The sequence below is a fragment of the Pan troglodytes genome, chromosome 12, assembly GCF_028858775.2.
Source record: "Pan troglodytes isolate AG18354 chromosome 12, NHGRI_mPanTro3-v2.0_pri, whole genome shotgun sequence".
Taxonomy (NCBI): domain Eukaryota; kingdom Metazoa; phylum Chordata; class Mammalia; order Primates; family Hominidae; genus Pan; species Pan troglodytes.
In genome coordinates, this window is record NC_072410.2 from 57338123 (window position 1) to 57356243 (window position 18121).

Consider the following 18121-nt stretch of genomic DNA (forward strand, 5'->3'; position numbering starts at 1 on the left):
AGTATTTATCTTGTAAAGGTAGATTTTTAAGTTTATTAGAGCTAAGTTTGGTAAATAAGTCCAGAACAAGCTTTGAGCCACTGAAATTTTAAAAATGGTGTTTAACTAACAGTAAGGATGGAATTTTTTTAATGGCTGACTCATTCATGATTGACTAGCCTCGAAGGCAGTTCCAGAAGAAAGGTTCCAGGCAGCTTTTGACTTCTGACAGCGTCTCTGGAACGCCAGTAGAGTCTCCTGGGGCAAAAGCTTTAATGACAGGGGTTTGGGGATGAGTACGCAGCCTTGACTAAGATCTATAAGGTTGAGTCTAGAGAGTAAAAATTAGTCTTATTTACACCTACGGTATTAAGTGATACTGGCACCTGAGTCGACCTTGTCTTTGGGGCTTGCATAGCTACGAATGGGACCAGTAACAGAGAAGGTTCTCTGCATCCAAGGAGTAGAGTCCAAAACCTGACTTTTGACTTAGGTTGACTTGCACACCAGGTTTCTCTATACCTTATGATATACAGAATTCAAACCTGAATATGTGAGTGCAGGTCAAGGGAAGGACCCTCAGGTTGGTATCCTCAGCAAGGACTTTAGAGTTGGGTGTGTAAGAAGCACTCAACCTCCTTGTATAGTGCCACGGACAGAGCAGCCAGGGCAGCTGGAAAGCAACACCCAGCTGGGGTGGGTGGAGGAAGAATGCATGTCCCCATGGAACACGATAAAGCAAAGTTCAAGGCTCATGATGACTAATAGGTTCATCTAGGAGGATGGGTGACCAAGCAACCTTTGTATTATTTCCTACAGGTGGAAATGAGAGGTGCCGTGTTCATTCTATCCTAAAGTATCTCTTAGAGGACATTGCTGTGGAGAAAGTGTAGTGCCTTGGAGTTTGGCTGGGTCAGATTCCAGCCCTGCTCTCTATTGCAGTGTCGACTCAAGCATAGTAACTAAGGTTTCATGAGCCTCATTACGCTCATCTGTAAAATGGAAACATGATTACACTTCAGGGTTGTCATAGGAGGGAAGGTCATAGGAGTTACACAGATGAGGGGACTCAACAGAGCAAGTGTTCCACCTCTCCCAGGCTCTGAGAATGACACCAGAATCTATCTTTTTGCCACAAGAAAGTAGGCAGAGGCTCATCGTTGCTCGTCAGAGTATGCCACCTGCCACAGGAAAATGGCCCCAGTCTCTTTGTGAGGAGAGGCTTGCCCTCCTAAGAGAATTCTACTTCCTCTTTGCTTGAATAAGACCAGCTGTTAGGGCCCCAGTACTCAGCAGCTATGACAAATTTCACTGCTTAAGACCCCTCAGCCTCTTAAAACAGGAGTTTTTCTGTAGCTAACATAAGCTGCTCTCAGCAAGATGCACATTAGCACTTAATGCTCAGGTGGGTGAGGGGGAACAGTCAATGGAACACTTGGTGTATCCACTGCAATCCTGATATTGGTAAAAAGTCACTTCTCATCTGGCTTTAAAGTAGGTCCAGCTTCTCATTTTAACCTGTTTGCCAAGTCCCTAGTTTTTACTATAGCTCTCGTGTCATCTTTGATTGCACCGGTAATGTAGGGATGCTCAGCCTGGACCCCAGACTTGGAGGCCCTAGAGAGACAGATAATCAGGCCAAGGGGGTCCCAGGAAAGGCTTGAGCAGAGAGCATCCAACTGCCCCTGTCCTTTCTCACTCGCTTACCCTTGATATCTTCCTGAACTGGTATGTTAGGTTCTCAGAGTACTAACTCTCAAACTTCACTGTACATTAGAATTACTGGGGAACTTTTTAAAATCCAGAAATTCAGGCTGTACCCCAAACAATTAAATTAGGCATGAATTAAAACAACAAAAGTAACCCCCCCAGGTGATTCCAGTGTGCAGCCACATGTGAGAACCAATGTGTTAGTTGATGGAATGAAAAATCGAGTGCAGTTACTTACTGGGTTGACTTTTGTGCGGTCACCAACTCTTATCATCTGAGGATCACACAGGACACAATGTCACCCCTATGGGGCCACACTGCCTGTTCTGGTCACTACTGAGGTCTCAGTGGCATATAGCCATTATAACAGCTCTTTTTCCTTTTTACCGTGAAACATTGACAGAGATAGAGTAGTATATGCCCCCACCCCATGTACTCATCACCCAGCTGTCATTCATGTCTCCTCCGCCCCACACACACACTTTTTCTTGTATGGAGGGGGTGGACTGCAGTATTTTAAAGCAAATCCCTGACATATAATTTCATCTATAAATACTTCAGTATGTATTTCTGAGAGATAAGGACTTTAAAACAAGAACCGCAATACCATGATCACACCTAAGAAAATTAACAGTAGTTCTTTAATCTCATCTAATACCAAATCCATGTTCTATTTTCTCCAATTTGTCTGAAAAATACCTTTATACATTTGGTTTATTCCAATTAAAGCCCAAACAAGTGTTACTCACTTTTAGTAGTTTGACTTTAACCCCAGGGTAATTAAACTGTCATTGTGTACACAGGTAACGATGCATATGCACTTCTGAAAAGAGGTGTCAATGGAATTTGGCTCAGCTGATGTTTACTGGATGGGCTCTCTCCTCCTTCCTTCCTTAGCCCTTCTGGTGGGATCTTGACATGTTACAGAGGAAATGCTAATTGAAGCCCCAGCCACAACCACTTCTGTGCTCTGCTTCTGCCTGAAGGCATGTTCCCTTTGGTAAACTTAGAATAGAACCTTCAGGATGCATGTGGAAAGAGAGTATGAGTCAGCTCCGTGGACAGCTTAGAATTTCCTGCCCCTTTGCTGGAGGCTGTGTCTGAGAAGTGCTGGGACTGCCCCCCGGGCTCCTCTTTGGTCTCTGCTAGGACTGCCGCTTTGACAGTTACCTAGGGAGTTGCCCAGGACTTGTGTTCTGATGGAAGGACCAGCCAACACCCACACAGCCTTCCTTTCCTTGGTGTGCAGATGGCTCTATGCAGCCGTATCTCCAGCTGGGCATCTGGGTTCAGGTCAGACGATGACCAGGAAAGGAGGGGGTGAGTTTCTGCCCTCTGAGGTAACACCTACCACCTCATCAGTCATTGCTTTGCCACAGTGTTCCCCCTCTATGAGACCGAACACTGTTAGAATTTCTTAGAGTCAGACGCTGCAGCTTTAATGGGTGATGAGGCTTTGGGGGGTCGGCAAGAGGAGGATAAGGATGGAGAATGGGCAGCCTAAATAATCAAACTGTATCACTCCTTTCACAAATACCAATCCAGTGCTACCACGTATGCATCATTCATTATCCTGACCCAACAAATCTAAATTTGGTTTTATTTTTCTGTAGCTTTTTTCTTCTTTAGAAGGGCTTTGTCTTGATTTCAGATGGGTTTACAGTTGCAAGATTTTCTTCTGTCTTTGTATCATGGTTAGATGGTTACAGAGCAGTAAACAAGCGTCTTAATATGTAAAGGCAACTCTAATGTATAAGGTTATTTATCACAGGATTATTTTTAACAGCAAAAAGTTTGGAAAACACTAAATGTTCATTAATAAGAAACTAGTTAAATAAATCATGGTACATCCTTATAGTGGAATATTGTGCAGATATAAAAGGAAATGAATTAGTTGTGTTTCAATATGGAAAGATTGTGGCCAGGCATGGTGGCTCACGCCTGTAATCTCAGCACTTTGGGAGGCCGAGGCGGGCGGATCATGAGGTCAGGAGATTGAGACCATCCTGGCTAACACGGTGAAACCCCGTCTCTACTAAAAATACAAAAAATTAGCCGGGCATGGTGGCGGGTGTCTGTAGTCCCAGCTACTCAGGAGGCTGAGGCAGGAGAATGGCGTAAACCCGGGAGGCAGAGCTTGCAGTGAGCCGAGATTGCGCCACTGCACTCCAGACTGGGCAACAAAGTGAGACTCCATCTCAAAAAAAAAATATGGAAAGACTGTGAAGAGATAAACAGCAAGGTCTAGAACATGTGAATAACGTGCTTGCTACCTTTTTTGTGAGATGAGTTTGGGAGAGAATACATATTAATATTTGCATAAACCCTAGAAGGATACACAAAGCAACCTTTAAGAAATGGGTACCACTGGCATGTTGGGTAGGAGAAGGAATGGGGCAGATGGGATGGTGGGAGTACGCCTTTGTATTTTGATTTATGAATCAAATCAATATGATACCTATACAGAACAATTAATAAAATTAAAAAGAAAAATGCATCTATCTTTACATTGTACAGATAAATTAATGGCTTCATTATGCCCCAGTTAATCTGTTTTGTAAGCTTCTGGCCACTGCTTATCCACATTTAAACAGTCCAGAATCTGCTCTGAAACGGACCCATGGAATGCCGTGCCCTGTTCTTCCCATGATGCTTTCCTCAACAACAGATAATAAATTCATGGTTGGCTCCTGGAGCCCATGGGCGTTTCCCCTTCTTCACCCTGAAATATAAACTGAGCTGACAGCCTCTAAAAGTTTAACTGTAGGGAACAGGGAAGGCAGGTGCCTATGTCCCACAGCATAGTGGGCTGCTGTCTTCTTTCTTCAGAGGAGGTGTGGTGGGAGGATAGGGAGCACAAGAGCATGGCCTCCTCTCCCACCCCAGTCTCTCTTGCTTACCTGTTGGCATTCTGTGCACCATATTGTCTGTATGTTTGTGTTTATTTCCAGCTTGTCCTGAGTGGTAGCAAAATCTCTCTGAGCTGAACTGGTCCCACCCTGGTAGCTTTGGAATGTTCAAATGTTAAGACTTGCTCTTCACACTCCACACATTCTTAGCATCGGGGGCTCATGGGAAACAAACAAATGAAATCCGTGGAACTCCTTTCTCCATCTTGAGTGGAGAAAGAGGCAGAGAAGATCTTTGGGGAGACTTGAAACAAAGAACCGTGAGAATGAACCTTGTTTAAAAGTTTAAAAGTGTTCTGAAAAATGAAATTCAGGGACACTTGGGATCTATTCTCGGCTCTGCCACAAATGTACCTTTTCTATTTTATTCCGGTTTGTGCATTACTATTAGGTTTCTACCTACAACATAGGTAGAGCCCACATTGACTGTCCATTCCCCCTACTGTTTCGTCTTAGCCAGCTGATACTTACTTTAATGAAACTTGAGAGCTGTCCTTTTAATGCCAGCTAAATGAAGAGAGTGGGTAAGCCCTCCTCCTTTGGCCCTTTTCTTCCTTGAATGAGGACTACGTGAGTACTATTCTGAGGATGAGTGCTGGTCAGTTGAGATTTGATCAGGGACTTGTCATCTCTCCTACGGATCTCTGTCCCTTTTGAATAGGGCTATACACACAGTGGAAATCACATGTGGTCACAGCTGCCTGAGACCGGCATACAAGCCTTCGCCTCTTCCTCCAGTGCTGGGAAGAGTTAATGTTCCTGTGATGGAGTGCCACTTGAAGTCATTGACTGGCATTTAAGAGCCATGTTGACACATGAGTATGTGCTGCAACTTTAAATGCTCGAGGCACATCAGGGGTGGCAAGGCACGTGGACAGGGGCCCCCAAATCTCAGCCAACTCCAGGGTATGTGTTCTTCAGAGGAAGGGCCTCTGCTCTCTAAACGTTCTCAGGCTCTTGCTGAGTGTGCGTTGTTCAATTGGAAAGGGTAACTGTGCACCTATGAGACTCCCCTGTAAAACACTCATCTGCCAGACACAGCAAGCTTCTTTTCTTGGTGAGGTGCTTTGGATACCCGCTTCTCTCCCCTCTCCCAGCAAGCTGTATTAGGCTCACTCTTGGGGATACCTGAGAGGAGGAGATACTCGAAACAAGTTGGGTGCTCTCCACACATGCCTCCCCTATGCAGAATGCAGGTAAGCCATGGGCAGAAGTTGGGCCCCAAGTCAGTCGTCTGTAAGCTTTATCTGATAGTTTCCCATCTATTAACCAGTGAGCCCTGACTCACCTTCACTGGCCTATTTTTAAAATTTCTGTTAGAGCTGAAATGTTTGTGGCAGAGCCAGGAAGAATTTTCAAGTTTTTAGTAACTTTGGCTGCCCTGCTGGTGATTTATTTAACCTGCCACCTGAGAATTCTCATCCAGGTAAATATCCTAGATGTGATCATCTACTTTTCTTATTCTGGAATCATGAGAAACCAGAAAGTTAACTGTGACAGAATTTTGGGATTGGTTTTAGTTAGGTAGCTAATTCTTAGTAAGGAACAATGAGTTTAGAATCTGAATTTAGAATCTTAGTAATGAACAATGAATTTAGAATCAGGCCCAGTTCTGGCTCCTGCAATTAAATTTGTACAAGGAACTTGATCAACAGCTGTAATTTTCTCTTCCATCAAGTGTGCTTGGTCTGGACCTAGGTATTTCTGAAGTCCAGTTTAGAATTCCAGGCAGCTCTTCTAGTTCTGTAGTTAATGTCTAAGGTTCATAAGGTGTGAACCCCATAAATTATTTATTTGCCCCTCTGGGAAGCTGAACGAAAGCAGAAGAAAATAAAATCTTGCTAAGCCCTGTGCACAATCTCTTTTGTTTTTATCAGGAATGAATAAATAGAAAAACGGGAATGTTATTTTCCAGTAATTTTTTAAATGGATCTCAGTGGCGAAAAGTACGTTAAGTTAGCAAACGTGCCTCACATACTGTGGATGCCTGTAAGACTCTTACATTCCTCTGCCTAGATGTATTTCAGGTGAATGTTTTTCTTTGCATTTGCTAAATTTTCTGTAGTGAATTTATCACTTTTTGTAATGAAGAGAAAAATACACATCACAGAAGTTTGCTATTGTCATTTCCTCCCCTCATGTAATCCTTATCTCTACCCCCTGTAGAAGCCAATAAAAGATAATCTGTGTTTGTTGAATGAATGAAGAAACCCAGTCTACCGTGGGTTTACCATGTGCCAAATGCGGAGCTACAAAAGGACAAATGAAAAAGACCTAGAGAATCTCAAGTCCAGTGGCAAAGATGACATGCAAATCATAGCAAAATGCTGTAATTGTGGCACCAATTGCCATGAAGACAGAAGAGGTTGTGCTATAGACTCTGTCTCCCCATCTTGGGTCTTTGTTTGGGATAAAAGTCCAGTGTAATTCTAAAACTCAGTGTTTGCATATTATATAACCATAGCTAATATTGACATTAGCTGCTGCTGTTGACTAATGTTTGTTTGTAAGGAAAAGTGAGTTCTAGCTTTGGGGTAAGATCCACATCCTTTTGGACTGGTGTGTGAGTTTGGTGTGGTCTCTTAGATCCAGCATCAGGGACATAGCTTTCCTCCCAATCCATTGGTCTTGATCCACCAACAGTGCCCAGCTTTCTTTCCACTCCCCTCTTCTTTATGGGATACTTTTATTGTTAGGCAGTTTTCTCATTTTGCTGTGTTGGAGCTTCAGGTACTAAACTAGTTTAAACCCTGCATTTTCTAGACAAGGAATTTGAAGCACAAAGAAGTTAAGTGACTCTACCTCAGATTGTATAACTAGTGGCAAAGCCAGGCCAAAGCTACTGCCTCTCAATAGAATAAATTTGCAAGATTTCTAACTCCATTAATTATGGGCTGTTTACCTAGGAGAATGATTAAAAAGTATTGTTGAAAGTTCTTAGAAGACATTTCCATGTCCACAGCTGTATAGGCATCTGACAAACAGATAGCTTCCATGTGAAAGGTTTACTTAGCTAGGAAGCTGTCTTGGATAAGTTTTTTGTGGCCAGCATCAAGGTGAGTAATAGATTTCTCTGCTTAAGACTATTCTTAGAATTATACAGAGCAGCTTCAGGTCTAATTCTGGCTTAGAGGTAGGGAAACAGCAGAATGGGTTGAGTTGGCCTGAGTGGCAGATTTGGGTCTAGCATGCTTAGTCCGGTTAATGATCCTCTTGGTGCAAGTGCTCCTTAAGGAATAGGTCATTCAACTTTAAGCTGATTTCAAGCTCAGACCTCATTGTTCAGCCTGTCAGGTGCTAAATACATTAAATGGTCACTCCTTAACTCCCTTTATCTCATTTCCAGGACTTGAGTTAACCCAATCCCTTGAACTTCAAATTCCACTTCTAGATCTAGACTTGGTCTGTTTGCAACCAGGTCTGAAGCCAGGCCTTGTCCTGGTTGGTCCTCAACACTCTTTTGCCAGGCTTTAAGGGGAAACTGGTCTCCTCTCATAGACACCTGGCCTCCCATCAGCCACATAATCAGCACCCTGAATGCCGCAACCATTCCCTTTTCATTGCTAATCAAGCCCCCGGCTCTTCCCAGACTTTCCCAGAGTGACTTTCCCATATTTCTAATGTATTTTGGATTCTTCCTCTCTCATCAGGCCTGCTGCATTTGTGTAACATACTGTGCAGGAGAAACTCAGACTATCTAGACAAAGCCTGCCGACTAATCCAGCCCTTATTTTCCCTCCACACAGTCCAGGAACAGAATTTACGGGTGTGATAATAGAACCCTATGGAGCACCCCACACAGAGTGGGCTTTGGGAGAATGTGAGTTCCCTTTGCCTTTCCCTAAAGAAACCTGGGCTGAAACCACAGTCCTAGCTCTGAAAGATGCTTACATTATAGAGCCTTTTTTTTTTCTTTCTTTCTTTTTTGAGACAGCCTCGCTCTGTCTTCCAGGCAGGAGTGCAGTGGTGCGATCTCTGTTCACTGCAACCTCTGCTTCCCGGGCTCAAACGATTCTCCTGCCTCAGCCTCCCAAGTAGCTGGGATTACAGGCATCCACCACACCCGGATAATTTTTGTATTTTTAGTAGAGACGGGCTTTCACCATGTTAGCCAAGCTCATTTCAAACTCCTGAACTCAAATCATCTGCCTGCCCCGGCCTCCCAAAGTGCTGGGATTAGAGGCATGAGCCACCGCACCCGGTTGAGCCTCTTACTTTTTTTTTTCAATCTACTTGGCATAATAGCCCATATGCATTTCATCTGCGAGAGCCAGGTCTTCTGGCTCTGGCCAAGCTGAACATCCCCAAATTAACCCTGAGCTTTGGAGAGAGCTTTATTTTACCCCCTCTGCCAGCCCGTTACACTTTAAGAAACATAGCTGAAAACTGACTTAGCTTCAAGTAAGATTTGTCACTGTGTGTACTGAAGGCCCGGCTCTACTAGGTAACAATAGAAATCATCTGCCTCCGCTGCCTCCTTGACCAGCCCTCATCATTCTCGTCAGTATTTAACATAGGCATTTCTCTATTGGATTGATTTCTCAAAGATGTTGATATTTTCCAGTAAGGCAGCAAGTGACCACCAGAAAGACACCGTGTATATCTAAGTACACCCCAGTTTAATCTGTTCAAACAGCTGGCTGAGGCTTCTTTTTTCAAGAGAACATAACTGAAGGCAGTTAGAATGGTTTCTTTTGTGCAAATTTCCCCTCCCAGAGACCAGTCCCAGGAGTTCCTTCAACTGCATTATCCATTAATGCTGTGGATTCATTTCCCCCAAATAAACAAGTTTTCCTGCCAAAAAAAATATTCAGTATGATTGGATGCGGGGATATGTCTTGGGACCTGATTTTGAGGCATGTTCTTCATTTTTCTGGGTTGGCCCTCATTCTCCTTACTGAGCTCTTACGGGCAGCGACAGTGTGGCTGTAGCCCTCATTTCTGAAGGCCCTCACTGCCTTGTTAATCCTGTGTGTGGCTATTCAGCCCCCTTGAAAGCATCCTTCATTTCTGTTTGCTTAGTTTCCTGCATGCCTCTTCCAGATCATCTTTCACCTCTTGCTTCAACCTCTGGGGACATGTGTGGTTTCTACATAATGCACAAATGTGACTTGGGGGGAGGGGAGGATGGCTGTGGACTCATACACTTCAGCTGGAGTCACTGGACTCTGAAATAGGGGAGGTCCTTTCTGAATGGGCTGGTCAGGGAGATGGAAAGACCAACAGGCAACCTCAGGCACTGTAGATTTCCCCTCCCACCGCAAGACAGAAAGCTGTGTATGTGTTTTGCATTATAAGGAAAGTGTGAACTACAGCTCCTGTGGACCAAATCACCATAAATAACACTCTTGTATCTGATTCTAAATTGGGACATTGAGGAGAATAAGGGACCAACAACCAACATCTCTATAGGAAAAAGATCTGGTTCTTTATTCACCCAAATGTTGATCACCGGGGGTCAACGAACTTTCTCTATGAAAGTTACATGGTAAATATTTTCAGCTTTGGGGACCGTATGGTTTCTGTCACAGCTGCTCAGGCCTGCCTTTGTAGCTCTCAAGCAGCCATAGACAGCATATAAACACTCGAATGTGTGGCTGGCCATAATTTGCCCACCTCTGAGAGAGTCTAAATTCATAAAATTTACTAATATCATTGTCATTGTTGTTCACATAAATTGATGAGTGTTCTGTGTGTGGCCAGGCTCTATGCTAAGTACTTGTTGCGAATGGTCGCATTTATACCATTCAAAACAATTCTGTAAGATTATTAATAGTATTGTACCCATTTTACAGGTAAGGAAGCAGAAGCTTAGAGAAGTTAAATAACATTAAGTGTGGGCAAGGTTGAATTTTGAACAAGAAAATTTCACTCCAAACTCATGCTTTATACCACTACACAATACAGTCAGCCTACAGTACCTGCATCATTGATATCCGCATTTGCTTTTAGATCCTGACATAAGCCAGTATTTGGACTTAAGTTATATACATATATAGCTAAAGTTTTGCTGTATAGTTACAGCTAATTTTGCTTCTTACCTGCCGAGGATCAGTGCTAGGAAATGAATACATGAAGTCCTGGAGAGCTCAGAGGCAGAAGACATATATGTCCAGGCTGCTTTCCAGGTTCTAAGACCCTGTGCTCTGAAAATAGTGAGGTGGAGCCAGGCCTTCAGCAAGCTATACTACTCCTTGGAATGGCCTCACCCAGGCCCAGCACTGGCATGAGCTGCCAAGCCATTGCACACAGGTGCAGGCTCCTCAGCTGCTGGTGGCACAGACCACACTAGTATGGTCAGGGGAGACTAGAAATTGCATAATTAAGTTGTTTTCTAAATAGTGGTATCATTAGCATGCAAGTCGACCAAACAGAAATGTCTGTTAAAGACGGCAGGAACCATGTTTTGATGCCTTTGTTGTTACAACGAGTAAAATGTGTTCGAAGAAAACTTAGAGTAAAAGTAAAAGATCAGGGGAAAAGTATCGTATATGCTATCACCACCAAAGTTCTTTCTTCAGGCTCATTGGGATGGTAGTGGGGGTTGGGGGTGGGGATTCTGTGGTCAAATAAATTCGGAAAATGCAAGCCTAGAAAAACTTGAACAATATTCTCAAGGATATAGTATGATGTTTTCCCAAAATGTGTGTGTGTGTGTGTGTGTGTGTGTGTATGTATGTGTCTTCCCTTATAAAAATGTTTATAAGGAATATCCTTTGAGAAACCTAAACCCAGAGGCATTTCCCAGTGTTAACACTTTGGTAAATTTCTTTATGGTCCAAGATTTTTCAAATGGGTGGGCATATCAGCAACAGTAACTGTGGTGATTATTAAATACTTAAAAAATCCTTTTTTTTTGAGACATGGTCTTTTGCTCCATCACCCAGGCTGGAGTGCAGTGGTGCAAACATAGCTTACTGCAGCTTCAGCCTCCCAGGTTCAGGCTATCCTCCTGCCTCAGCTTTCTGTGTAGCTGGGACCACAGGCATGCACCACCATGCCCAGCTACTTTTTGTATTTTTTGTAGAGACAGGGTCTCACTTTGTTGCCCAGGCTGGTCTCTAGCCTCAAGCAATCCTCCCACCTCAGCCTCCCAAAGTGTTGGGATTACAGGCATGAGCCACTGCACCCAATAATCTCTTTTTTAATTTTTTTAGGAATAGGGGTTATATATATTCATTCCTGTGTGTTTGTGAATGTTTAAGTTTATTTTGAAACAGTTCATAATTACAGAAATGTTGCAAGAACAGTATGAAGGACTCCCCTATTCTCATTTCCCCATTTGTTACCATTTTACTATCTTTGCCTTATTCTCACTGTTTGTGCATGTATGCACACATTATTATTGCTATTATTTTTGTATTTTTCATTACTGAAATCTGAATTATAAAATTCTTCAATGAACTGTGAACTTATTTCTCCAAAATACTATAGAAACTCAAATTAGACTACAAGTTTATTAATTTCCCCCATTTCTACCTGTTGCATTAAGGTAAATTATGCTTTTCAAGTGTGTGAAAAGTTATAAAATTTCAAGGAAACATTTTGATAAGGCTGCAGCCTGCAGTCCTCATGAGGAGGAAAGAATTGTCAAAGCCAAGGAAGTCTTCAGTTGAGGCCCATGCACAATCCTAATCAGTCTGGATTAGTGAGGTTGTAATTTGATGTTGGATGGGACTGTCCCAACCTTTTGGAGCCAGTTTGAAGTCCTATTAGACAGGGTCCTTTAAGAATTAGAGTCAGCTGTTTGCTGAGGTGTGAACCTCAGCCTGAAACATGCTTCCATTTTTAAGTTTCAGGACTAAGGGGGCCATGCAGGAGCTCTGGGCTTTAGTGACCCCTCTATTTTGTTTCCTGTGGTGACTTGTCATGTTTTCACAGCGCATCAATATGGATAGTTTTTAAAGTGACAGCCAGTTTCAACAGTGGTTTTATTTCACATACATTGGAGCTTCCGTATCTGGATTTTTTTTTTTTTTTTTTTTGTCAGCCACTAAATCAAAGCTCTTCCTCCTCCAGATGGTTTAAGACACCCAATTTGAACATTAAGTGAGTCAAGCAAACCCTGTGCCACATTACCAAAGGGCCTGCTGGTTTAAGAGACTATGGATGTGACTTACATAACCTCTCATGGAGCATTTCCAAAACCTTGTAAGGAAGCTGGGTATAGTCACCTCTCCTTCATAACGTTAACACTGAGCCATGAAGCCAGGGCTTGTGTCCTCAGAGAATGCATAAGGAAACGATCACCAGATCGCCCTGGGAGGAGAAGGCACTAGGCATTTGTTCAGGAGGTTGATGCAACACTCACAACAGCCGCAGGATACATGTATCATACCTCCCAGCTGGAAGGCAGAAACAACTTCAAGTTCAGCTCCCACACTCACATGTGTGGTAGCTCTATACCTAACTAGAAAAGTGCCTTGTTTAGGTATAAATTAGATTGCAGGGACTGAAAAAAAAAATTTTTTTTAATTTTTAAAAACATTTTATTATGAAAATTTTCAGATACTTCAAAAAAGAGAAATACAGTCAGCCTGCATATGCGCACTACACAGATGCAACCATTTATCAAGATTTTGCCACATTTCTTTACCCCGTCCCTTATTTATTTATTTTTTGCTAAAATATTCACAACAAACCCCAGATATCGTATCATTTTACCCCTAACATACTTCAACATGCCTCTCTAAAAAAGTAGACATTTTATAAACACAATGCCACTATCCCACCTATAAAATTAATCCAGGACCAAAATTTTGATGTGTACTTTTTACGTAGCTTCTGCAGCTGGGTAACCTCACAGCACAAGAATCAACAAGTCCATGCCTACACGAATTCAGCTGATAACTTTAAAGAGAGGGATCCTTGCTCTCAACTTTGGACGAAATTCTTTGGTTTGGGGCTGGGGGCAGGTGAAGAATTTGCACTTGTGGTTCTCCAGAATGTAATCTCAGGTATTGAACTGTGCCATTTGCTTCCTGGGCATTTCATCCTTTCATCAATGATTGGTAATCATAACTTACAGGAATTTTTTAAACAATATTTTAATTGGAAAACGCATCTGTCAGCTGTCAGGCTTCCAGTTTCCACTTTTGAGAAGCAGGATGTTGAATGTGAGTAATGACACAACAGGCCTATAAAATGCGGACTAACCCTCGGATGACTCATCCGGTACAATGCAGTATATTTGTCAAGGAGACTGAATCATATATGGGGGAAACCACTTCTCAGGCAGCCAGCTGGTTCTCAGGTCAGCAAGAGACGATCCATTTTTATCGGAAGCTTTATAGTAGCAATAATGCTAATACCCAGCACTCGGGCTCCACAATGTAGAGGAAATGGCATCGCCTGGCAGGTACGTGCTTACTGTTTACATGAACTTTATTTTTTCATTGTTCTCTTATTCTTAACCTTTCTGGTGCCTGCTTTTAGCATTTTTTTAAAGGAGAACATTTATCCTAGTTGTAGAGGACCACAGTGTGTATGTGTTTGTATTTGTGTGTGCCCACGTGCAAGGACAGATAGGTAACCTCTGGTCTGTTGATAGACACAGAGCTCTTAGCCTCTCATGCCTCTTTCTGAAAACAAATTTCTCCTTAGATATTCTGATAGAAATGTTTTGTCGTTGTTGTTGTTGTTGTTGTTTATTATTAAGTCCTGAATCTAAAAGATGCTGCCTAGGAAACAGCTTGCAGAGATGGTATACCTCTTGGGTGGGTAGTGTAGAGCTTTAAAAAAAATGAATAAGCAGAGGTGAGCTGAAGGAGGTGGTCTAACAATTACTATTGTGTTACGTTGGATTTCTTTCAGTACTGTGCTTTTTTCCTACCCCCATGATGCGTGACTTAATGCAAGAAAGCTTTATTCCCCTACAGAGTGAATAGGGTGGGTTTTGTTTGTTTGTTTGTTTTTATAAATCACAATTTGCTCATACTGAATTCATGCATTAACTTTTTCTAGGTGGGAGAAAGGGTAGTGGGGATTTGGTAGCAACATTTAATTATAGCGTTCACATGATCTGAAGGATCATTCTGCATAATTGGGAGGCTGTGTCTGCCTGTCTGACCCTCTCTCTTTCTTCACCCACTAAATTTAAACAATGTCTGACTAGTTAAAGCACATATCTTATTTATTTGAGTGTATTAAACATTCCTATGTGTGTTGACAGTCTATTCAGTGTCTCCTCATATTTTAAAAAAATACTTTGTGAGTCTTGCTTGTTAGGGACAGATGCTATAGTTAGTTTATAGCAGTACTATTTATGCTTTCCTGGTCTGTCTGTCCAGAATGGCTAGGTCAGGACCTATAACACAACTGCCCACAAATTTGCCTAAGATTTAGCATTTGTGGAGCAGCCCAGTGTATAGCAGTAAATCCTGTTATCACTCAGAGAGCATTAAACAGATCTGGGGTTACCAAGCTGGAAAAATCGGCAATCTTTGTTTCTCTTCCCCTTTCTTATAAAATCCATAATAATGACTTGTTTTCCTTGAAGTGTATGAATTTTAAGCTGTCAGTAAATGCGTTCAGTTTACTTAACTACATTCAGAAATTCCTATAATTTGGAAAACCAGCATGAAGGGAGTTTGTTTCTGTTTGTTTTGTAGATTAAGGGGTGTACTTTTTATAGAATGGCCAATTTGTTTTTGGAGAAAAGACCATCTCTAAATTTCATTAATTTTGCATTCTATAAATGAAAGCCACCTGTTATGCTGTAACGTGCTAATTATGGTAGAGGACAATAATGAGGAAGAACAGTATTTGAAATATGTGGGGGGTTTGCTAAGAATTTTCGTGCCCACATCTGTAGTGCTTATTTTTATGTGTGTATACATGCATATATAGTACACATTTAATAATAGCACTTGGTGACATTAAAAAATACTTCAGATTCAAAGTGAGGGCCATTTTTTATTAACAACATTTTTTTAAGTTGTGAAAGAAAGGCTACTTTAAAAGTGTTAGCTTGAACTAAGACCCATATTTTGCCATCTTATAGTAAACGGGGTTTTTTCTTATAGTTTTGGTGAATGCCACACTCAACTTAGGGTTCACTTTATCAAATTCATTAGAAAAATATACATTAATTTTGTTTTATTTTAAAGACAGAATAACTAATTTCCTGTGCTTTCACGGAAACATTAGGTTTCATGGTAGCATTTTTTTTTTCCCTTGAGGCCTATGGTAAATGATTATAGTCAGGGATAAAAAAACATTTATTTTAAAGTTCTTGATTTAGTGACACTTTCTGTGTCTTGTTTTTCTGTGATTTGTATAGTTGGGACTCGCTCAGGTCCTGTCCACATTCTTTCCAGAGCACCATATTCTGTTAGCTTTGGTTACAGTACACAGAGGGTGTACTGACCATTGAAATTGGACAATGATAATCACTCCTAGGGTTGTGGCTGCCACGCCTCAGAGGCCCCTTTGCTGTTAAGCACTGTGAGCCATCAGTCCAAAGGAACCACGTGGTTTTTAGATGCCTTCTTTCCCTTTTGAAGGAAAAGGAATACAGAGCCATGGCCAGTTCCAAAGGTCTCATATCATTCAACTTGGAAGCAATCAATAGATATTGAGTGAGACGCTGCCTATGTTCAGAGCAATGTGCTGGGGAGTGTTACATTTAAAAGTGTTTCAAATCTGAGCCCAGTCCAGTTCTTCTCTTAATTCCTGCCCTAGTGGGGATTCATTGTTATTGGAGATAAATTCCTCCCTGGGTTTTCTTTTATTCATAGATTTACTGGAGTCTACAATCCAGAGCCACTCATTGCTATTGTGTATAAGCAGCTTTGAGCTATTCCTTTTTGGTTCTTCAAAACCTAACTCTGCTTGGATGGAAATCAAGAAAGAACTGCTCTACTCAAAAATCCATTTGATAGTTTTCGTGGCCATGTCTTCTGAGCCAAGTAGAGTGACATAACCTTGGAAAAAAGATTTTTGCTTTTCCTTTTTCTTGGGGAGAGTGAGAGTCAGGGAGAGCATTTGAATCCTGAAAGGTTAAGAATGTCCAAGATATTTTAGTGGAACAATTTTTCCCAATCTTTGCTGGCTTGCAGATTTTTAGCACTTACTAAAATTATATTCTAAAGACTCAAAGCTATTACGAATTCAATAAACATTTTATAAAAACAGGTTTATGTAAAATTAGTATAGATCACCTACCAACATTTAAACATCCTTATTTGTATTTGGAGGGAGACCTGTTTGTTACAGAGTCTGCAGTCTGTCCTTGCTGTCCGGATGTGTGGTTTATGGATGTGTGGTCATGATGATCACTGCCTCAGGAGGCTTGGCCTGTCTATCGCTTGCTGTCCATTGCTCACTGTGTGCTGTGATATTGTCCTCCCCACATCTGGAGTTTATGGTCATTCTGCCATACTGGGTGGGATTAATAACACTTGTAGGTAAATCTTATATCATTATCTAGAAATAGCAACATTCCTGTGTAGCTCAGAAAAGCCAGAGACAAGCGTGGATCAGCCTTCTAACGACATAACTCCTAAATGTACAAATGGGATGAATGATCACCCTCTTATCAAACCAGCATGGACTTCTGTGAACCCTGAACATTCTTCCGGGTACATGTTTGCTGACAGCTTGTTGCGTCAACTGCACCTGGATTGTCTTGAGCTATATGTGGCATAGTTGTGGAAACCGTGCGCATTCCCAGTTGGAATTTTTTTTTTTTTTTTTTTGAGACGGAGTTTTGCTCTTATTGCCCAGGGTGGAGTGCAATGGCACAATCTCGGCTCACTGCAACCTACGCCTCTCAAGTTCAAGTGATTCTCCTGCCTCAGCCTCCGAGTAGCTGGGATTACAGGCATGTGCCACCACACCCAGCTAATTTTATATTTTTAGTAGAGACAGGTTTTCTCCACTTTGGTCAGACTGGTCTCAAACCTTTCAAAAAAAAAAAAAAATGATGACCATAGAGAAAGCAAGTGCTGCAGAAGCAGGCTGGCCTGCTCGCCCGCCTCGGCCTCCCAAAGTGCTGGGTTTACAGGCATGAGCCACCGTGCCCAGCCGTTTTTTTTTTTTCTTTTCTTTTCTTTTTTTTTTTTTTGAAATGGAGTTTCACTCTTGTTGCCCAGGCTGGAGTGCAATGGCACGATCTTGGCTCACTGCAACCTCCACCTCCCTGGTTCAAGCGATTCTCCTGCCTCAGCCTCCCAAGTAGCTAGGATTACAGACATGCACCACCACGCCTGGCTAATCTTGTATTTTTGGTAGAGATGGAGTTTCACCATGATGGCCAGGCTGGTCTTGAACCCCTGCCCTCAGGTTATCCACCCACCTTGGCCTCCCAACCCAGTTGGATTCTTATTTGCCAAGGTTTCTTCATAACAGGTGACGGCCGGGCGCGGTGGCTTACGCCTGTAATCCCAACACTTTGGGAGGCCGAGGTGGGCGGATCACCAGGTCAGGAGATCGAGACCATCCTGGCTAACACAGTGAAATCCCATCTCTACTAAAAATACAAAACAATTAGCTGGGCGTGGTGTCGGGCGCCTGTAGTTGCA

General features: G+C 42.2%; 1 protein-coding gene across 7 annotated transcripts in view; it reads left to right on the forward strand.

The window, feature by feature from the left end:
- SPRED2 (sprouty related EVH1 domain containing 2) overlaps positions 1-18121 on the forward strand; it is a 124787-nt gene that overhangs the window by 54102 nt on the left and 52564 nt on the right. Inside the window, exon 1 of one of the 7 annotated variants that reach the window (XM_016948648.3) lies at positions 4-13956. The exons of the other annotated variants lie outside the window; for them this stretch is intronic. Coding sequence (XP_016804137.1) covers positions 13940-13956 — 17 coding nt within the window. The 5' untranslated portion in view covers positions 4-13939. Of the gene's footprint in view, positions 1-3; positions 13957-18121 lie in introns of those variants that run through there. 7 annotated transcript variants of the gene reach the window in all.